General features: G+C 34.3%; 1 protein-coding gene across 12 annotated transcripts in view; it reads right to left on the bottom strand.

Moving 5' to 3' along the window:
* Positions 1-1,308: 1,308 nt before the first annotated feature.
* The window catches only part of OSBPL8 (oxysterol binding protein like 8), a 199,227-nt gene continuing 176,756 nt past the window's right edge, over positions 1,309-23,779 (bottom strand). For all 12 annotated transcript variants that reach the window (XM_037049393.1, XM_037049394.1, XM_037049395.1 and 9 more), the window contains 3 exons: positions 9,088-9,193; positions 7,064-7,166; positions 1,309-5,550 (listed from right to left, as the gene is read on the bottom strand). In XM_037049393.1, coding sequence (XP_036905288.1) covers positions 5,418-5,550; positions 7,064-7,166; positions 9,088-9,193 — 342 coding nt within the window. In that variant the 3' untranslated portion in view covers positions 1,309-5,417. The remainder of the gene's footprint in view (positions 5,551-7,063; positions 7,167-9,087; positions 9,194-23,779) is intronic.

The following is a 23,779-nucleotide window of genomic DNA, read 5'->3' as shown; positions in this document are numbered from 1 at the left end:
TATCTGTGACATTCAGCAAGTAACCATTTTTTGTCTCCAGTTCTCTCACCTTGAAAAATCGGAAATAACAGATGTATCAATGAAAAATCTCAAGGTTTTGAGGAAGGTGACATGGTTTACAAAGCAATTTAAAAGAAAATTTTTTTGCACGGTGCCCAAAATATACTAAGCACTCAACAGTCTAATTTTACAGCTCATCCACATGTCACCAATGTATGGGCCCCAAATCTGTGAGATATTCTGTAAGGGGCAGGGGTTGATTAGCATAATAGCACAACACAGGACACCTATTAAGAGTGTGGTTAAATTAGTAAGGAAATGATCATGTAGATGTTAGTCACTGACTTGAACAGTGAAGGGCAGTTTTTCTTATCCTTTAGTCCTATGCTATAATCTGTAAGCTCTTCCCTCCCTTTCCCCAATTAATAAGAGAGGCAAGCCCTGGCTGGTGTAGCTCAGTGGATTGAGTGCGGGCCTGTGAATCAGAGGATTTCGGGTTCAATTCCCAGTCAGGGCACATGCCTGGGTTGCAGGCCAGTTCCCAGCAAGAGACACATAAGAAGCAACCATACATTGATATTTCTTTCCTCCTTTCCTTCCCTTCTCCTCAAAATATAAATAAGTAAAATCTTTAAAAAAATAAGAGAAGCAACTGAGTATTAGCCAGAAGCAACTGGACCTTGAGGAGAGAGCAAGAAAGGGAGAGGAGGAGGATGGAGAAAGCCAAAGAGGAATAATTTTTTGGAACTTGATGTTGACTCAGTACAAACATATAGATGTTTTGAAGGGGGAAAAAACTTCTTCATATGGGTTTTAATAGTATACTTGTTTAATAGTATGATTCCCACACCCACCCCCCTTGGTTCTTCCCATCACAAAGGGGCTACTACTCAATATAGATTAGAGCAGAAAGTTATTCCAAACATTTAAAAGTGGTACAATCAAAGTTTCATTTAAGGGTACAGTGGAAAAGAGAATGGACATTGCAATCAGACTTGGATCGAAACTTGTGCTTGCTATCAATCTTACTCAATGACGCTTTCAAGAATCATTTAACTGCTCTGAGCCTCAGATTCGTTATCTATACATTTGGGCTAACTTCCACCTATCTTAAGGTTATTATTAGTACTCAAAAAGAATAAATAAAAAGTACCAAGTACATTAGGGATTCTAATTGTTAAACCCCTTCCAAGCCCTGAAATGTCCTTCAGAACTACATCCACCAAAAATTTTAATTTAAAAATTAGTACTAAGTAATTTAGTCACCATATGTTATATTCAAAGTCATTTGATCACAATTTTCTTTTGAAAAATTTTATTTAGAATGCCTACTTATAGAAGTTAGCATAATTTTACAGATCATTAGAAAAATTCATTTTTTTCATCTCGGCAAACATAATAGGTTAGGAATAATAGATTAGAAAGGTAATACATTACAAAACAGTAGCCTATGACTATCTGTACATTTACGATGCACCTTAAGGAAAAGAAACTGACAGTGTGCTGTACTTACACTGTACATGTAACATACTTTTATTCTATTATACAAAACTGACCAGTGGTAGCGTTTGACTTTATAAATGGCCATCAACCAGAATATTTCACTTGGATGTGTATCTAGCATGCTAAAAAGTGAAAAAAACTTCAGCTGACGGTCTGTGGCTCATCAGTTCAAATGTTTTGTGGCATTTTTCTTTAAATAAATTTTAATATTGTATATTGTAATACTAAAATCATTTTACATGATGAATGCAGAAATAGAATATTCTAATATTTTAGAAAGTATTTCACAATCATTTGGTCACGGGTTTCTTGTAGATCTTCTAACTATATTAATCATATTGGGGAGACACTGGTCCATGAAATTTTAACAGTCCATCTTCAATTAAAAACTGTAACAAAACAAAGAGTATATTAAGAGTAACAAAAAGTAAATTAAATATACTAAATTCATACTATAGGTAAACAAAATGCAACCAAATTACATAATAGTGGCAGATTACACATTTTTAAAGAATCTCTTTTTCCATGTAGTCAAAATAAGATAGAAACTGACATGTAAACTTAGTGATTTGTATACACCCCCTCCCATTGACTCAAATTGGAAAATTTGGTATAAATGTTAATTTTAATATTTTAGTTCTGTACATTTAACATAATTCAAAATAATCTGCAGAGTCATGTATGGCTCATCAATAATACCATTATTACCTATCAAACAAAATAAACCCCAAAATATTCATTGCTCACTAGAAATGCTAAACACTGGAAAAGTGGAATTTTATACATTTGTTTTCTTAAATATTTGACTAAGATATTCTTCAAAAAGTTAAAACTGCCTTTCACAGAATTTTGTGTGTTTATGGCACAGGTTGACACCCAAAACAGTGTGAATTTCATCAGAAAGGCACTGTTTACAATACTCAGAATAATCTGACAAAGGGCTACTTTAATGATGTTTGAGAATGAAGAATATATTTGAAATAGGTAAACAGACAACCCCTTATAAAAGTACAGCATTACCATGGAAATATACTTAGCTATATAAAAGGAAATAAGATGACAAAGAGAAATGACCCTTTATGACACAAAAGCCTATAAACACTTTGAATCATATTGTACAGTCTATAACACAAAATGAGTAAAAGTATTTCTTAAAGGCACAAAAGCGTGAATACTACTAAATGAGGGTTATATTTTACAAGGCCAACTTTTTCAATGGAATGGTGACAAGGATTACACTATATCTTCATAAGTGATACAAAAAACTGCTGACATGAAATACAAGTAAAATATCTATTGCTGAAACTTACTTATTTCACATGCCCTATTTATTGTCTTTTCCTGGGCCAGCTACATCTCACTAAATGGTGAATGACCGAAGGCATAGTATATTTAACAACCAAAATAGAAAAGCACATGCCAATAATTCCTACCTAAATTTTCAAGTGAAAAAAATTTTTTTTGATTAAATGAAAAATAAAATAAGGTTTTAAGTCATATAGTTCTCAGACAACTGAGAACTATATATCACATTTATTATGAATCCATTTGTGAAGGAAGATTAATTTCAGAGAACATTCAAAGTCAATTACATATATGGCTAACTACAAAGTTAATTATATGTTTTAAAGGATTCATATACTAAGCCTGTATAAGCACTGATCTAAAACTAAGCCACCAGTTCCTGAGTTTTGTGTTCAGTTTGCAGAAAGCAACTCATACAAATAAAAGCGTAAGAAGACAACTAGATTAGGTACATGCTTTTAGTGTAACAGTCATAAGTAACCCTGCTCTTTCCTATGAAATAGTTTTTGACTCTTTGGGTAGTAAGAACCCATAACATCTACCCTAAAAAAAAATTAAAAAGAAAAATAAAGAAAACAACTACTTTCCCAATCTTAGAAAATAGCTATTCAAATAAACACTATTTAGACCAAATGTAAATAACCCACAAGTGGATAAGACTAAAACCCCAAAAGCGGGTTACCAACCAAATTTTAAGTTTTTAGAGTTTAATGATGAAATGATTTTGTGATCAGCTAATCAAGTTATATATAATATAAATTAATACTAATTCAAAACATAAAAAAGATCAAATTGTACAATATTTACAAAATATATATCAGTGAATAGGGAGTTGAGCATAACATTGGTAGCAGAATGTGAGTACAAAAATCATATCAACAAGTATGAAACACAAACAAAAACCCCCACTTGTTCTAATGTAGCCATGTTGTATTACACTGGACATAGATACATCTTATTTATGCTTTCATCAATTAAAAAAATGCTTCACATGTACATATGGAAGACAGTGTTGTTTTGCCAAAAATACATGGTAAGTGGCTCTTCATAAAACCTAAGAATAATTAAGATAGCTATATTGGTTAGGGAGAAAAAACAGGCTTTTTATCATTTTCAATTTTTATAATTTAGGAACCATCCTTTAACTTTATATTTACTATGACATTAAACAGCTGATTGTAATTTTACTAGTGTCTGACAGTCTCCTCTTAGTCAAAGGCAAATGCAGACAGAGCCATTATTCTGACCTAATTTTCATTAATAACCATTTCAAAATTGATCCTTTTGGGATTCTAAGATATATCTTAGAACAACATGCTCCTAAGCTTAACTTACATTTGCAAAAATTGCTTTTGAGGGCTATATTTATGTAAAAACATAAAGTAAAAGTATTTTTAAAAGTTTAGGAAAAATTTTGCCTGTGACTGAACACAAGGAATCTTTAAGAGTTATGGTTTTGCAACAGAAGTTACCAAGGCCGAGGACGAGAATAAAAAAAACTAAACTTCAGAACTTCATGACCTTCTTAGATGCTCCACTTACTGCACATTTTAAAGAAACCAGCTTTATTGTACATATAAATGCCACCACACAAAGTCTTTTCTTACCACTTTTCTCCTATTTGGCTTTTGAAGTAAAATGTTGGTTTTAATTTCTTCTATTCTACTTATTGATGGAACACACTGGAGTCTAAATGAAAGCTAAAATGAGTTTTTCATAATGAAAAGACATGAATTATTAGCATTACATACGCCCTATAAACATTTCTAAAATTTGGCCTGTGTTATTGGACTGAGTCAAAAAAATAAGAAAAAAGGATGGCAATCAATTTTGATCATGGTTTTATCAGCCAAGTACCTATGGTGGTGTTATATAGGTATAACATAGATATAATCAACAAATCCAAGTAGCTACATACCAGTTTTATATTGATATACACATGTATACCTTTGAACTTGTATCTATAAATATATTTGAGGGTGTAAAAAAAATCTTGTATAAACTTTTAAGAAAAGCAATTTGCCACCTTGTATCTGTCAATATATCAATTTTGACCATACTTTTTTCTTGCCGTTTGTAAGACAATTGAGCCGGGTGCATTGGAAAAGATTTTTTTTTTAACAGTACAGTCTACTGAACTATTTAATATTTGTATTATCCCATCATTTCTCATTTTGTAATTTCTTATTGATAGAAGTTTGTGCCTATTATGTAGAAAACAGGTTATCATATATATTTATAATATTGATAACATTTTGTTATGAACATTAGTGCTACATCTCAGAACATACTATAGAATACAAAGACTACTTACTATCAGATATACATAAGACACAATTGTGTATACATGTGGATTTATCATACTCACATGTAGACACACTCTCACAAAAGCTAGAAATGTTGTGGCACTTAACACATAGCTCACTTTAATAACCAAATAAAATAGCTCTTGTATCAGGTTAAGGATAAAAGGTATGAAAGGTCAAAACCTCCACATTTGTCTCTAAGGTTTCATTTCAGAATGATGTTTTAATAAAGACCAAATCAACTTGAACATTGGTCCCAGTCTGGATCTGATTATTCTAATCCATTGATTCAACTATAAAGAACTATTTAAACATGAAGTTTATTATGATTTGGAGCAAAATCAGGAGAAAAATGATGAAGTAGTCTTTTTGTTGCAGAAAATAATCCGTTGCAGGTGCACTTGAAACGAAATGATTTCGAAGAGCCATAATATTTCTACAAAAATAAGCAACAATAAATTTTTTAATTATTTGTTAAAAATGTTAGTATAGGACTTATAATCTGATCTATGGCCCACAACACTTAATTACAGTTTCAAAAGTACCTAGCTCAAATCAGTTACTACTACTTGAACAGGGAGCTGATTATGCTATATGGAGCTATTGTTAGGTCTTGTCTAACTCTATATTCCACATTGTACCAAATATATTACTTAATGATGTGCATAAACATAATTAAAATTTGATGATTTGAAATATATAAACTATATTATTACAATAAGTTCAAAACAAAAATTTTGCTTCTTAGTTGTTCCACTAAGATTTTTTATCTTAAGGGAGACAGAGGTGGAATTGGAGAAAAATTGTAAATTACTCAGGACAACTGAGAACTAGAAATCACATTTTTTATGAATCTGTGTGTGAAGGAAGACTAATTCCAGATAGAGACTTGACTTGTGGTGGTGAACACACAATACAATATACAAATGGATGTAATATGGAATTGTACACCTTAAAACTATATAATTTTATTATATACTATAACACCAATAAATTCAATAAAAATAAGTAAATAAAATAAGTTGCTGAGGGTTTTATAAAAGTTATTTGTAAAGTACTTAGAACAATGCCTTGCACACTGTAAGCAACTCTATAAATGTTTATTATTATGAAACAAAACTTAGCATCTGATATAGCAACGGGAGGCAATCAGTCGGATACTAGCAATCCATTGAGAGCCTTAGCAATGGAGCAGGGTAAGCATCCTTTTCCCTCCAAGGAACCCTCGCTGGTGTTAATGAACTTCACTTGCTGGATTATGGGGAGGGTGTGTGGGGAAAGGTCTAGGACTGTCAGTGGAGCACTTGAAGGTCTCAGAGTAGTGGCTCTTTACCCACTGTTATGAAAATATTTCCATATTTTAATAACTAGTACATCACAATTAAATATTACCCATGAACAGCCCTAGCTGGTGTAGCTCAGTGGATTGAGCGCAGGCCTGCGAACCACACGATCGCGGTTCGATTCCCAGTCAGGGCACATGCCTGGGTTGCAGGCCAGTTCTCGGCGGGGGGGACACATGAGAGGCAACCATACATTGATATTTCTCTCTCTCTCCTTCCCATTCCCCTCTAAATATAAATAAATAAAATCTTTAAAAAAATATTACCCATGAGCAAAGGGGACTGCAGAAGCCTTTGTTGACGAATGTTCTCAGAAACCACCCCACTCCCACATCCAGCCCAGCTACAATACATTCCTAGTATGCTACAGTAGTAAGATAAGAGATTCCAATTTCACCCTCACAGCTGAGAACAACCTCCCCACTCCCCCAGTATTTCAGCACTAAAAGAATGTCATACATTTGTCATCAAGTGACAGAAGCCAAGGTTCTATTTTAGCACAGTGATGATATTACAAATGTAAAGTTTGCGTATGATTTCCTGTGTAACAGGATCCTTAACTACTCCTCTGGACGCAAAGGAATAGTCACTGTCAGTATATATTACCTTTTAATTTCTTCCTGTGTTTGTTTTATAGATTCGATGGAAGTTTGAATGTCCCCCAATTCTATCCCTTTCTTTCTTCTTGTATTTGGTTTTACTGATTGAGCTAAAAGAACATTTAGAAAAATGTGGTGAAAACAGTGACCATATTTAATTATAAAAAAATCTACATTTCAACTTAATGATTCTCATGTAATAAAAATTTTCTCAGGCATCATTTTATGATTTAAAGATTAACATAATAATATGAATACTCTGCACTTTTGAAGTTTCAATCATATCCTTCCAAAACTAGAATACTAAAGATATATTTAAAGTAACCATGAATTAGTTAAATTTTGGATGGCATCAAATTTTTTAACTAATTAAAACAGACAAAAACATTTCACTCAAATACATATTAATTGGGTAAGGGTAGTACCCTCTTCTGTCTCTTGCCCATTTGCATACATCTGGGGAAGTCAGCTTTTTGAACCACGTTTTCAGGTTTATGTTCATTGTTAATGTTATCTTCATTCCCCTAGTCACCTACACTTTAGGGTGTCCAACCTGTGGGCCACAGGCTGCATGAGGGGAATTTTTTGCTTATCTGTGGTGGCGGGTATCATGAAAATTATTCATGGACCTTTTTTTTTGCATAATTTTCCATCAGTTTTCGTTTGTGTTTGCGTATTTAATGTGTTGCCCAAGACAACTCTTCTTCTTACAGTGTGGCCCAGAGACGCCAAAAGGCTGGTCATCCCTGCACCTTTTCAATTGCTTTTGATATCTCTTCTACAAATTTTTATTGTTATCCTGCAAACTGTATTGGGTTTTTCCCCCCAATTCCCCTTGCATATCTACTCCTTTCTTTCTGTTTTTGTTCGGACATCAACCTCTCTCCAGATCTCAATTTTCTCATTTGTAAAATAGGGCTAATAACATACAAACTTCATATGGTTGTAGTAAGGTGTGTTTAGCTTCCAGCTCAATAAATGTCAGGTAATATAGTGGAGGGATAAGAGAGTGAAGTAAAGAGCCAAAATATCTGCCTATATTACATACACATTGCCTTATGGGATATATGGCCTTATACAGGTCAACCTGTGTCTTAGTTTCCTTCTAACTGCAATGGGAATAATAGTGTAACAAATATTGCATTCTAGCACATGGGTACCATGTATACCCTGCTTTTAAACCTTTATTCAGTTTACTTCTCTTTATTCCAGTAGCTTATCTACTACCTGCATTTCTCAAGCCTAGATTGTAATTCTAGGCTTGTACTGTAATTCATTATAAATTCATCAGAGTCCCTCTAAGAACACTCCCTCAAACTGAATTCAGCTACCTTGCCTTTCAACTCTTAGCTACTTTTCTTCTACTGATTTCCTGGCATTTATCATTTATTCACCTCTAGTGTTATCTCTGTAAAAATGAGCTCTCCAGTGTAGTGTGAACTTAGAGACTATGCCTTTAAAGAAAACCTTTTTCTCCAAATGTCTCAGATATTACCTTAATCCTTTCTTGATTAATCTCAGTGTAGTTCAACATGGCTTACACATTATCTGACTTGAACAAAGATAGCACACTAGTTAATTTGGTCCCTAATTTTGATATAGTTACATTTTAACTTGTCTGTGATTTCTGAATACTACAATACTTTATTCTGAGAATGAAAAAAAATTTTGAAGCATGGAACTAAGCTCGAAGCTCAAAAAAAAACCAAAAAAACAAACATTTCATGCATTGAATCTACAAAGCCACCAACAATTTTTCAGAAGCTAACAAAGTATAAGAGCCACACTACAGGGTGGTTCTTGATTTGCATGTTCCCCCTTTTTTCATACCCTGTGCCTTACCTGTGGCCTGATTTGCAATTGATCTATAATCTAAAATAGGGATTTTTTTGTTTGCATACCATTACTGCCCCCACCAAAACTTTTACATATTTTAAGTCAATATAAAAAAACCAATTTTTATCTATCAAGCATATAATATCCTTTAAAAATCAGATTCCTTTAATGAATAATCTGAAATAATATTTTTACCTTCACTTCCAGATGAGTCCTGGATATCAGGTTCTGGGGATGAATAGCCTTTTGCCACTTTCTTCTGTTGTCTGGTTGGCTTATGTTTCATTTTGGGGACACTAACCTGAAAAAACAAATCATGCTATTGTGTGAACTTGGCCTTTATAATTAAATGCCAATGTACAACTGTTAAAACTATCTGTTCAAAGGCATAATATATGGAAAAACAAGATGAAACAGTCTAATTAAATTTAACAAATAAGATATAATACATACATAGTCAAATTATTTTGTTTAACAGAGAATATTAATTTGGCACAAATATCAAAATGAAGATTGTATGTTTTTTATAGACTTTCCCTCCCACTCCTGATCCCTATCCATTCAGCCTCCCTACCCCCCACTAAATAGATATTCACTGTTAGTTGTTTATCTATCCTTCAAGAGACATTTTAATGCAAATACAAATATAAATATAGAACCCCCCCCCTTTTCTAACTGTATGAGAGTACCTCTAGTTGAATGTTAAATAATAGTGTTCTTTTTACCTCATTCCTAACACTATAAAATTTCCACTGAATGATGTTGGATTTCCAATAAAATTATACAGTTTTATTAATATCTGGATAATATAGAAGGTATCTTATAGTAAAGTACACTATTATTTTGCAGAGCCTGATTTAAACTTACTAAAAGCACCTGAGTACATGAACAAAAGCATATCAAACTATCAACTAGGACTAAATTTTCCCTAGAATAATAAATTTTATACTTTATTTTATAAATAACCTTGCAATTTTGGAAATAAATCTTAAATTTCAAAACCCAAATGCAAGAAAACTAGAATCAAAAGGACAAGATAACTTACATGCTTAGAAAACAGAAAACCAGTGGTCATATGCCTTTAACTCTGTTCTTACCTATTTACTGTTCTTCATAGGAGGTACCTATAATTACCTATTCCTTGAAATAATTTTGTAAAATATCATTCATGTGCTTAAAATAAAAATACGTTTTTTATAATTTTATTATAGAAAATAAATAACTAGGCAGGTTAGGTATTCAGCCTACGCTGTATCTTCCTTCTTCACGTGATGGAGACTTAAAATTCTGTAACATTTAGAGTCCAAATCCTCATTCTTAAAGTAGGTTCATATTGAAAATTGATGACTGATGAGAAGCTATTTCAACTGACAAGAGAAGTCAGCAATCTAACTTTTGATATACATAGATTTATTGTGATCATAAACTCTACTTTTATGAGAAAATACAGATGGCCTCTGTGTGTCTATCATATTAGTGTTGTTGAAGGAAGAAACAAAATTTAAGTATTTTTTGAATTTCTAAATTGTGACATGTATGTATAAGTATACACATATATGTCTTGCCACTTAATAATTTTTAAGTGTACAATTCAGTAGTATTAAGTACATTCACAATTTCTCCTTCCCTCCGTCCCTAGTAAGCTCCAATCTTTCTATGAATTTGCCTATCTTATACTTGATACCCTATGTATAATCATACAATATTTGTGTTTCTGTTTTCAATTTTTTTTAGTAGTGGAACTAGAGCCATATGTCAAGTCTATATTTAGTTTTTGAGGAACCATCAAATTATTTTGCACAGGAGTGGCACAATTTTATATTCCTGCCAACAGTATACGAGGGTTCTGATTTCTCCACAACCTTATCAGCACTTATTTTCATTTAAAAATTCTTAGCATTTTAGTGGTGTGAAATAGTACCTGACCTCATTGTGGTTTTGATTTGTATTTCCCTCATGACTAATAATGAGCATCATTTTATGTGCTGTTGGTTTTCTGTATATCTTCTTTGAGGAAATGTCTATTCAAATTTTTTTGCTTATTTTAAATTGCATTGTCTTTTGTTGCTAAATAGTTCTTTATATATCCTGGATACTAAACCCTTATTAGAAAAATGATTTGCAAATACTCTTTCTTTCTTATTCTGTAGGTTTTCTTTCACTTTGATAATGTCATTTGAGGCACAAAAATATTGAGTTTTGATGAAGTCCCAGTCATCTATTTTTTTGTTGTTCCTTCTTTGTGTTTTGTTTTTAGTAACATATGTAAGAATCCACTGTCATATACAAGATCTTGAAGATTTGCCCTATTTTCTTCTAAGAGGTTTATGGTTTTAGCTCTTATTTTAGGTTGTAGATCCACTTGGAGTTAACTTTTGTGTACGGCACGGGGTCCAACTTCATCCTTTTGCGTGTGGTAATCCAAATGTCCTAACACCATTTGTGGAAGAAACTATTCATTTCCCATTGAGCAGACATGGCAACTTTGTCAGAAATCAACTGATCACAGACATGGGTTTATATCTAGACTCTCAGATCTATACTGTTGTTTTATATGTCTGTCTGTAGGTCAGTAACACACTGTTTTGATCACTGACGTGTTGCATAAAAGTATGAAACTAGAAGTGTGAGTCTCCCAACTTTGTTCTTCAAGATTGTTTTGGCTATGAGGGCTCCTTGTAATTCCATATGAATTTGAGGACTGGCTTTTCCATTTTGGCAAAAAGAAAGCTGTTGTAATTTTTATAGAGAGAGCACCAAATCTGCAGATTTCTCTGGGTAGTAATGACATCTAAGCAATATTAAATTTTCCTACCTAAGAACTCAGAGTATCTCCATTTATGTAGGTCTTCTTTATTTTCTTCAGCAATGTTTGATAATTTTCAGTGTACAAGTCTTTTGCCTCCTTGGTTAAATTTATTACTAGGTATTTTATTCTTTTAGGTGATACTGTAAATTAAATTGCTTCCTTAATTTCCTTTTGGAATTGTCAATTGCAGGTTACAGAGAAACAAATAATTTTTATATTCATCTTACACCCTGCAACTTTGCTAAATTTGTTCATCTGCTCTAATAGCTTTCTTATATGGATACTTTGGGATTTTCTACATATAGAATCATATCATCTGTGAATAAAGGCACTTTTACTTTTTTATTTCCAATTTGGATGCCTTTTTTTCCTTGTCTAATTTCTATGGCTAGAACTTGCAGTACAAAGTAGCAGTGGTTAAAGTGGGCATGCCTATTCCATTTCTGATCTTAGGAAAAAAGTTTTCAGTCTTTCACTGTTGAGTATACTGATAAATATATATATATATATATTTATATATATTATTTATTTATCTATTATTTATATATATATATATTTTAGGGTATTGCGTTTTGTTAAATGCTTTTTCTATAGCAAGTAAAATGAGCATGTGATATATCCCCTCATTCTATTAATGTGGGGATTAATAGTGATTAATTTTCTTATATTTTACTTATTTGAAATAAGCCAGGCAGTGAGGGACAAATACCATCACCTTTAACTGGAACATAATCAACAAAAGAAAAAAGCAAACATAATATAATCAGAGTCACTGAAATTAAGAACAATCTAACAACAGCCAGAAGGTAAAGGGGAAGGGACAGGGGGGAGAAGCGTTTTCAGGAACTACTATAAAGGACACATGGACAAAACCAAGGGGGAGGGAGGTGGGTTTAGAGGGGAAATGGGGGTGAGGATAAAATACAGACAACTATAATTGAACAACAATAAAATAATTTAAATTAAAATAAATAAATAAATAAATAAAATTTCTTATATTAAGCCACACTTACATTCCTCAGATAAATTCCATTTGGTCGTGGTATATAATGTTTTAAATATGTTACTGGACTTAGTTTGATAGTACCTTGTGGAGGATTTTTTAATATTTATATTATAAGTGATTTTGGTGGTCTGTAATTTTCTTTTTTTGTGGTATCTCTATGTGGCTTTGGTATTAGGGTAATACTGGGTTCATAGAATGAGTTAAGAGATGAGTTAGTATAAGAGATAAAGTTTTCTATCGCTTCTATTTTGGGGGAAGAATTTAAGAAGAACTGGTGTGTGTTTTCTTTAAATGTTGGTAGAATTCACCAGTGAAGCCATCTGGGACTGGGCTTTACTTTGGAGGGTTTTTCCCCCTAAGGTTTTATTTATTTATTTTTAGAGAGAGGGAGAGATAAAGAGAGGGAAATGTTGATGTGCAAGAGCAACATCCATCAGTTGCCTCTTATGCACCAAATGGGGATGTGGCCCACAGCCAAGTGCCCCGATGGGGAACCAAACCAGCACCCTTTTGGTTTGCTGGATGATGCCAAACCCACTGAGCTACATCAGTCAGGGCTATTGAGGCTTTTTGATTACTGACTCAATTTCTTAACTTGTTAGAGGTCTGTCGAAAATTTCTGTATCTTTTTGAGCCAGTTTATGTAATGGAGGTGTTTTTATGAATTTGTCCATATCATCTCAATTAATTTGTTGGTATGAAATTATTCATATTATTCTCTTATAATCCTTTTTATTTCTATTAGGTCAGTTGTAATGATCCCCCTCCTTTTCATTTCTGATTTTAGTTATTTGTGTTTTCATTCTTTTTTTTCTTAGTCTAGCTAAAGGTCTATCAATTTTGTTGACCTTTTCAAAGAAACAACTTTTAGCTTCATTCATTTGCTTACCTCTGTTCTAAATTTCATTCTGCTAGCTTTGGGTGTAGTTTTCTTTTTTTTCTCATAGTCTTCCATTATTACATTAAATTATTAACTCCAGTTCTTTCTTTTTTTAATGTAGTTATTCACAGTTATATATTTCACTTTGAGCACTGCCTTTGCTGCATCTTATACATTTTGGTGGGTTATGTTTTTGTTTTCATTCATTTAAGTGCTTTCTAATTTCACTTCTGATTTCTAATGTGATTAATTGGTTAAGATGTGCTAATTTCCACATATTTGTAAATTTCTCAGTTTTCCTTCTGTTATTGATTTCTAGCTTCATTTCACTATGGCTTAAAATATTTAGCTGTTTCAATCTTTTGAAAATGTACTGAGACAATGTACTAAACCATATAGCTTAACATATGGTTTATACTAGAGAATGTTTCATGTGCACTTGACAAGAATGTATGTTCTGCTGTTGTTGGGTAGACTGTTCTACATATGTCTGGTAGGCCTGGTTGATTTATTGTATGAGTCAAGCATCTATTTTCTTGCTGATCTTCTACCTAGATGTTCTATTTATTACTGACAGTATTATATCAAATAATGCATCCATTGCTATAAAATGGTCTACTCCTTTGTCAGTGTTTGAATTATATATTTTGGGGCTTCATTAATTTGTACATATGTAGTTGTCATATATTCTTGAAAAATTGACTCTTTTATCAATAAATAACATCCTTCTTTGTCTCTTGTAACAGTTTTTGACTTAAAGTTCATTCTGTCTAATATTAGTATAGACATCCCAGCTTGTCTTTGGTTATAATTTACATGCAATAACTTTTCCCATCCTTTCATTTTACTCTATTTATGTCTTTCAACCAATAATGATTCTCTCATAGACAGCATTAAATTGGATATTTGCCTTAATGCAATTTTCCAGTGTTTTTTGAGTGGAGAATTGAATGTATTTACATTTCATGGAATTACTGATTAGAAAAGACCTACTTCTGCCATTTTACCGTTTTCTGTACGTCTTATACCCTCTTTGTTCCTCATTTCCTCCATTTCTACCTTCTTTTGTGATAAGTAGGCTGTCTTGTAGAGAATCGCTTTAATTCTCTTCTCATTTCCTTTGTATGTTTTAGATATTTTCTTTTGATCACCATTAGGATGATATTTACATCTAAATTTATAACAAATGTAGCTTGAATTGATATGAACTTAATTTCAATAGCACATAAAAACTTAGTTCCTATCGAGCTCATCTTCCAACCCTTTTTTATGTTGTTGTCACAAATTATATCTTTATACACTGTACGCCCAATAACAGATCTGTAATTATTATTCATTCATTTCTTTTAAATACTGTTAAGAAATAAAAAGTAGAGTTACAAATCAAAACTACGATAACACTGGCTTTTACATTTGCCCACCTATTTATCTTTACTGAAAATCTTTATTTTTCACATGGCTTTCAGTGTCATTTCAATATGCAGAATTTCCTTTATCACTTATTAATTAGGATGCCCAAAAAGCACATTTAGTTTTTTCCATAAAGTAAAAAGACACATTTTTCATTTTCACCAATAATTGTATTGAGCATGTTGGCTATATCCTACATGGTATTAATATTGATTGTCTTCAATGTTTCAATTTGACTGCTATCAACTTCAACCAGTCCACCCGACTGTGGAGTATCATCCAGCAAAAAATCTCCAGCACGAAACTTCACAAATAGCTTTTGACATGTTCAGTCACAGCATCTTCTCCATACACTGCACAAATGGGGTTTTTTTGGCATTTCTGTTGCATTTTTTACCTTTCTTGAAATAATAAAGTATAATATGCTGAAAATGTTACTTATTTTCTTCCATCTTTAATATTAAAATGGTGACATAAAAATTCACTAATTTTGGTATTTTAAAAAAAATTCACACTGCTATGACAGCTGTCACAGTACAATCTAACCAAATTGTTTCAAATGAAGTTCAAGACAATTAAGCACTACTAGAGCCATCATACAGAAAAAACCAAATGAACTTTTGGCCAACCCAATACAACAAGTCTGGTGGTGCTAAACTATCTCAGCTTTTGTTTATCTGGGAATATCTCAACTTCTCCCCCATTTCCGAAGGACAGTTTTGCCAGGAACAGAATTCTTGGGTGAGAAGATTTTTCTTCCAAAATTTTAAATGTGTCATTTCATGCCTTCTGGATTCCATGGTTTCTGCTAAGAAACTGCCTATTACTCCTACTGAGGATCCTTCATATGTGCCAAATTGCTTCTTCTTGACCTTTCAAGATTCTCTTTGGCTTTTGACTTGCTTATGTCTTGGTGTGAGTCTCTTTGAATTTATCCAACTTAGAATTTCTTGCATTCCATGGACTTGTAGATTTGTGTCTTTTATTAAATTTGGAAATTTGGAGGACTTTTTTCTTCAAATATTCCTTTGCTTCTTTCTCTTCCATCTATTTCTGTGACTCGCTCAATGCATATGATGATTCACTTGATGGTAATCCATAGGCCCCTTAGGTCTGTTCACTGTTCTTCATTCTTCTCTTTTTCTTCCTCTGATTACATAATTTCAGTTGTTGTACTTCTAAATTCACTGATTCTGCTGATAAATACCTCCAGTGAATTTTTCATTTCTGTTACTGTGTTTTTTCATTTCTATTATTGTATTATTTTGGTTTCTTTGTATAATTTCTCTTTATTGATATTAATTTTTTAAATACATCTTTTTCTTGATTTCCTTTAGTTCTTTGCCCTTATTTCCTTTAACTCTTTGAGGATATTAATGACAGTTGTTTTAAAGTCTTTTTCGGGAGGGATCAAAGATGGCAACAGAGTAGTGGGCAGCTCCATTCATCTGCTCTCAGATACAGACCAGATTTGAAGTCAGAACAGAGCGGAGAGCATGGGTGGAGGAGAGCACATAGGACTACTCAGGCACCCGCCCACCTGTGGGGCGCCCGTCAGACTATGGCAAGGGCTTTTACACAGAGTGGGAGCTGAAGACCGAGGCTTTCTAGACAGACTACTACTGCCACCCAGTCCAGCAATGCTGGCTGCACAGGGTAGGGGGCGGCTGTATAATGGCTCTGGACCTGCAAGTTACCACGGCGGTGAGAGAAGGAGATGGCCAGCCCTGACTGAGAGACTGTGATTTTTGAAGAGAGGAGCGCAGGGAGAGCAGCATCCCCAGGACCCATGCTGTACTGTGAGGGCCATAGAGAAACTCTTTTTTTAAAATCATTTTGTTTATTTATTTATTTAAGATTTTATTTATTTATCTTTAGAGGGGAAGGGAAGGAGAGAGGGAGAGAAATATCAATGTATGGTTGCCTCTCGTGCATCCCCCTGCTAGGAACTGGCCTGCAACCCAGGCATGTGCCCTGACTGGGAATCGAACCGGGATCATGTGGTTCGCAGGCCCACGCTCAATCCACTGAGCTACGCCAGCCAGGGCTAGAGAAACTCTTTTAAAAGGGGAGCTGAGACCAAAAAACTCACAAGCAGAGAAAATACTGAATGGGAGGACTTGACCCAACATGACTCACAAGCAGAGGGCAGAGCATAGTGGAGAACTTGGGCTGAAACTCCTGTGAGAGAACAGCAGGCTTGGGTGTAGAAGGCAGAAGCTGAATGCCTGAAATTTGTTCCCATCAGCCAGAGCCTTTCACAGACAGGTGAACCCGACACCCACCTGTAGGATTAAGGCTTGGCAAACTGGTGAGGCCAGGGCCAGTAGTTTCCTGCTAACATGTATGCTTCCTCAGTGGAAAGAAGAAAAAGGCCCTGCACCAGACACTACATGCTACACAACTCCTTGGGCCCTGATTTACTAAACCCAGCAGAGTACAGAAAATACAGACAGGTGCAACACACTCAACACACTATCTTCTCTCCTGAAAAGCAGTTTAACATTCATTTTATATCCTTCAAGCCTGGGCATAATATGGCATCAGGTTTTGTAATATAGTTAATTTCAAATCTCATATATTGCTCTTCCCTTCTCCTACTCCATACTACCTCCTTCCTCCACCCTCATATATTTCTTTTAAATTCTGTACTCTCTTGGTACGACTTGTTTCTATACCACACTATTACTAATGCTCCCTGCTCCAGCCTCCCCAAACCATTTGTGATTGGCATTAGTCATCTCACATTCTTTCTCCCATTCTTAAAATACCCTTATTCTCTCTACACCTTTATCATTCTTTGCTCACAGGTAGTGGATAGGTGGTCGTTGTTACAGTTCTTCAACCTTAGTTTTAGATGCTGAGTATCTTTGTATTTTAAATCTCAAATTTCACTGTCCTCCACTCCTACTCTATTTTGCCTTCTTCCTGTCCTTCCATTTTTTCCGTTTTAAATGTTGTTTTTTTCCCCTGTCTTAGCCAGGTTTTCATCCCCTACTTTCAGTATTCCTTCTCCCTCTGTCCTCTCAAAATAACTTGTCTTTCCTCTAGACATCTCTTAAGTTCCTTGTTCTTTCCTTGTGACTTTTATTTCTATTTCACCTGTATAAATCTTAGCTCACTGGTTGTTGATATCTTTGTGGTGCAGGTTTTTCTGCAATTATGGTCACATTATTTTATTTATATATATATTTTCATTGTTTTTTCTCTCACTAGATATGTAAAAGTATATATATATTATTTAAATTTCAGTTTTAACCTAATACTGCATGCTTCTCCTCTCTTATTCCATTCAACCTTCCCTTCTCCCTTTTTTGGTTATGAAGTAAATTTTCTTTTCTTTTATTTTCTTCCCCATTGTGCCTTGTCTCTATTCCCTACTCTTATTATCTGCCCCTTCCTCTACCCTCACAAAATCTCTTTTCTTTTAGCCATCTCATATTTGTTTTTCCTTTCTTGTAATAGTCTTAATCTCTTTACACCTGATTAACATTGGCACACTGGCTGTTGATAGTGTAATTGTGGGTGGGGAATATCTTTGCAGGTGTGGATTCATTTCCTGGGCTGTTTGATTTTTGTTCTGGCAGCACCTGCGCAACAGCATACACCGTGTGGAGGGGGGAGTGACTCTCAGTCTTTAGCCAGAGGGAAGAACCCACCAAAACCCAAATACAACCGCATAAAAGGCATAAAGGACCGCATAAGAGCATCAAGTTCAAGAGACCAAGGAAATTGCACCACTGAGTCCTACAAGTCTCCTACCACAGAAGACTACATGATGAAGACAGGGAGTCAAAGCAGATAAATCTTACAAGCAGAAAAAAATAAGAACAGTCACCTAAAATAGGGTGACAAAGAAACAATCCTCAATCAAAAGGAAAGGAGGAATCTCCAGAAAGACTGCTAAATGAAATTGAGGCATCCAAACTATCAGATCTCAAGTTCAAAATAATGATTTTAGGGCACTCAAGGAGCTCAGTGAGAACTTCAAAGAACTTCAGGGAAGTGTCATAGAACTTATTGCAAACTACACTAACATGAAAAGGACATAGAAATTATCAGTAAGAGACAGTAGGAAATGAAAAATACAAAATAAAAAATAAAGAACACAGTAGAAGGAATTAAAAATAGGTTAGATGAACAAGAGGATCAAATCAGTGAGCTGGAGGACAAAACAGAAAAAATACCCAGGCAGAGCAAAAAAATGAAAAAAGACTTAAAAAAACCAAAGAGGGGGTTAAGGGAGCTGCAGGACAACATGAAACATAATAACATCCATATAATAGGGATGCCAGGAGAAGAGGAGGAGCAAAGGATATACATCTATTTGAAAAAGAAGTGATAGAAAATTTCCTTCTCTTGACGAGAGAAAATGTCATGCAAATCCAGTAAGCACAGACAGTCCCAATCAAGATGAACCCAAAGAAGCCCACTCCAAGACACATCATAATTAAAATGGCCAAATTCAAGGACACAGAGAGAAACTTAAAAGTAGCAAAAGAGGAACAGTTAGTAACATACAAGGGAGCTCTGTTAAGGTTAGCAGCTGATTTCTCAACAGAAATACTACAAGCCAGAAAAGAATGGCAAGAAATATTCCATATAACGAAAAGTGACAACCTGCAACCAAGACCACTAACTCACCAAGGCTCTTGTTTAAAATGGAAGGCAAAATAAGAAGTTTCCCAGGCAAAAGAAGACTAAAAGAATACAACTCCACCAACCAGCCTTGCAAAACATGTTAAAGGGATTTAAGAAGATGAAGAAAAAGAGTGAGAGAGAGAGTAACAAAGGTACAAAGGAGGAACAATGGCAATGAACAAGTACCTATCAATAATAACCTTAAATGTAAATGGATTAAATGCTCCAATAAAAAAAAAACAGAGTAGCTGAATAAATGAGAAAACATGACCCACACATATGCTGCCTTCAAGTGACCCACCTCAGAACAAAAGACCTGCACAGACTGTAAGTGAAGGTTTGGAAAAAATATTCCAAGCAAATGGACTGTAAAAAAAAAAAAAGCTGGCAGAGCAATACTTGTATCAGACAATATAGAGTTCAAAACAAAGTCCATATAAAGAGACAGAGAAGGTCACTGCATAATACTCAAGAATAGAATTCATCAAGAAGACATAAACATTGTAAACATATGAAACCCAACATAGGAGCACCCAAATATACAAGGAAAATCTTGGAGGACTTCAAGAAAGATATAGACAGCAACACAATTACAGCAGAGGACTTTAACACCTCACTATCAACAATGGACAGATCTTTGAAATAAAGAATCAACAAGGATACCTCCACAGTGACCAACACCCTAGATCAAATGGACTTGACTGGTATATACAGAACTGTTCACACCAAAGAATCAAAATATACATTCCTTTCAAATGCACATAGAACATTTTCAAAGACAAATCATATGATAGGACACAAAACCAGCCTCAATAAATTCAACAAAATTGAAGTCATAGCAAGCATTTTCTTGGATCATAAGGGCTTGAAACTAAAAACTAGCCTACAAGAAAAAAAACTCATAAACAGTCAAACTCATGGACACTAAAACTTAAGGAACATGGTAAAGGCAGTATTGAGAGGGAACTTCATAGCAATATAGGCCTACCCAAGAAAGAAAGAAAAAATTCAAATAACCTAACCCTACAACTATAAGAAATGGAGGAAAAACAATGAACAAGCCCAGAGCAAGTAGAAGGAAGAAAGTAATCAAGATCAGAGCAAAATAAATGACATAGAGACTAAAATAACAATTCAAGGATCAACCAGGACCTGGTTCTTTGAACAGAGAAACAAAATTAACAAGCCTTTAGGCAGACTGATCCAGAAAAAAAGAGAACAGACCCACATAAATAAAATCAGAAACAAAAGAGGAGAAATTACAACCAATACCACAGAAATTTAAAAGATTGTAGAAATTACTACAAACAACTATATACCATGAAATTTGAAAACCTGGGTGAAATGGACAAGTTTCTAGAAACATAAAATCTTCCAGGACTGAATCAGGCAGAAGAAAGTCTGAATAGACTGATAACAGCTAGTGTTACTGAAGCAGTCATCAAAATGCTCCTGACATTCAAAAGCCCCAGGCTAGACAGTTTCACAGGAGAATTTTACAAAACATTTAGGAAAGAGCTAACCCCTATTCTGCTCAAACTATTCCAAAAATCCAAGAAAAGGGAAGACTCCCAAACTCTTTTTATGAAGCCAGCCTCAGCTGAATTCCAAATCTGGAATTCAATATAAGGACACATCAAAAAAAGAAAACTATAAGCCAATATCACTGATAAGCACAGATGCTAAAATCCTCAACAAAATATTGGCAAATTGCATCCAGCAATACATTAAAAACATGATACACCATGATCAAGTGGGATTTATCCCAGGGATCCAAGGATGATAAAATATTTGCAAACCAATAAATATAATATATCACATAAACAGAAGGTAAGACAAAAATCACACAATCACATCAACCGATGCAGAAAAAGCATTTGATTAGGTACAGCACCTACTTCTGATAAAAACACTAAGTAAAGTGGGAGTAGAGGGAGCATACTTCATGATATTAAAGGCCAGATACAAGAAACCTATAGCCAACATCATATTCAACAGGCAAAAACTAGTTTTCCCACTAAGATCAGAAACAAGACAAGGATGTCTGCTTTCATGTCTTCTATTCAACGTATTACTGGAAGTCTTGTCGCAGCAATTAGACAAGAAAAAGAAATAAAAGGCAACCAAATTGGAAAGGAGGAAATAAAACTATCACTGTTTGCAGATGACATGCTAATGTACACAGAAAACTCTATAGACTCCACCAAAAAACTACTTGACCTAATAAGTGAATTTCACAAAATTGCAGGATAAAAAGTCAGTATTCAGAAATTGAAGGCATTTTTGTACACCAACAACAAAATATCAGAAACAGATATTAGGAAAAAAATCCTGTTTACCATAGCAACAAGAAAACTAAAAGTACCTAGGAATAAACCTAACCAAGGAGGTAAAAGACCTGTATTCAGAAGACTACACAACACTGAAGAAATAAATTAAAGAAGACACAAATAGATGGAAACATATATCATGTTCATGGAGTGGAAGAATTCACATCATTAGAATGTCTATACTATTGTCTTCTATACTAGAAGAAATAATTCAAAAATTTATATGGAACGACAAACGACCTCAAATAGTCTCAGCAATTTTGAGAAACAAGTACAAAGTAAGAAGGATCACAATACCTGATATCAAAGCATACTACAAGGCCACAGTAATCAAAATGGTCTGGTACTGGTATGAGAACAGACACATAGATCAATGGAACAGAATGGAGAGCTCAGAAATAAACCCAAGTCTCTATGGTCAATTAATATTTGATGAAGGGGGCTGGCACATAAAATGGAGTAAAAATAGCCTCTTCAGTAAATGGTATTGGTAGATCTGGACAAGTACATGCAAAAAATAAAACTAGGACACCAGCTTGTACCATACAAAAAAATATATTCAAGGTGGATAAAAGACTTAAATATAAGTTGTGTCACCATAAAGGTCCTAGAGGAGAACATAGACAGGAAAGTTTCTGATATCCTATATAATAATATTTTCACTGATGTGTCCCCTAGAGCAAGGGATATAAAGAAAAAGAATAAAAAATGGGATTATATCAAATTAAAAAGCTTCTACACAGCTAAAGAAAACATCAGCAAAATAAAAAGGGAACCAACCATATGGGAAAATGCATTTGCCAATGACACCTTGGACAAGGATTTGATATTCAAAATATATAAAGAACTCACAGGACTCACACCAGGAAGACAAACAATCCAATTAAAAAGTGGGCAAAGGACCTAAGCAGACACTTCTCCAAGGATATACAGAGGGTCTAGGGACATATGAAAAGATGCTCAGCATCACTAGCCATCAGAGAGACACAAATTAAAACCACAATGAGATACCACTTCAAACCAGTGAGAATGGCCATCATAAACAAATCAACAAACAAGTGCTGGCAAGGTTGTGGAGAAAAGGGAACCCTAGTACAGTGTTGGTGGGAATATAGACTGGTGCAGCCACTGTGAAATTCCTTAAAAAACTAAAAATAGAATGGCCTTCTGATCCAGTGATTCCACTGCTGAGATTATACCCTAAGAATCCTGAAATACCAATTCAAAAAAAACTATGTATCCCTATGTTCATGGCAGCATTATTTGCAGTAGCCAAGTGTTAGAAACAGCCTAAGTACCCATCAGCAAATGAGTGCAGCAGAAAATTTACATTTACACAATGGAATACTATGCAGCAGAAAGAAAGAAGGAACTCCTACCCTTCATGACAGCATGGATGGAACTGGAGAATATTATGCTAAGTGAAGTAAGAAAGGCAGTGAGAGACAAATACCATATGATCTCACCTATAAGTGGAACCTGATAAAGAAAACAAACAAATGAGATGAAAGAAGCAGAGACATGGAAATAAAGAACAAACTGACAGGGATCCTAAAGGAGGGGGGAAGGGGACAATGAGGGACAGAAGGGGAACATGTACAAAGGGCCCATGGACAAGGTCAACGGAGAGGTGATTGTTTGTGGGAGCAGGGGTTGGAGAGGGCAGGGGAGAGCAATGGGGGAAAAATGGGGACGACTGTACTGAACAACAATTTAAAAATAAAAAGTCTTTTTCTGGCAAATTTGATGCCTGGACTTGATATGGGATGATTTCTGTCAATTAGGTTTTTTTCCATTTAATGAATCATACT

This window comes from Sturnira hondurensis, unplaced genomic scaffold (assembly GCF_014824575.4).
Source record: "Sturnira hondurensis isolate 20B ecotype Veracruz unplaced genomic scaffold, ASM1482457v3 Scaffold0006496, whole genome shotgun sequence".
NCBI classification, from domain to species: domain Eukaryota; kingdom Metazoa; phylum Chordata; class Mammalia; order Chiroptera; family Phyllostomidae; genus Sturnira; species Sturnira hondurensis.
This window is presented reverse-complemented; position numbering and strand designations above follow the sequence as displayed.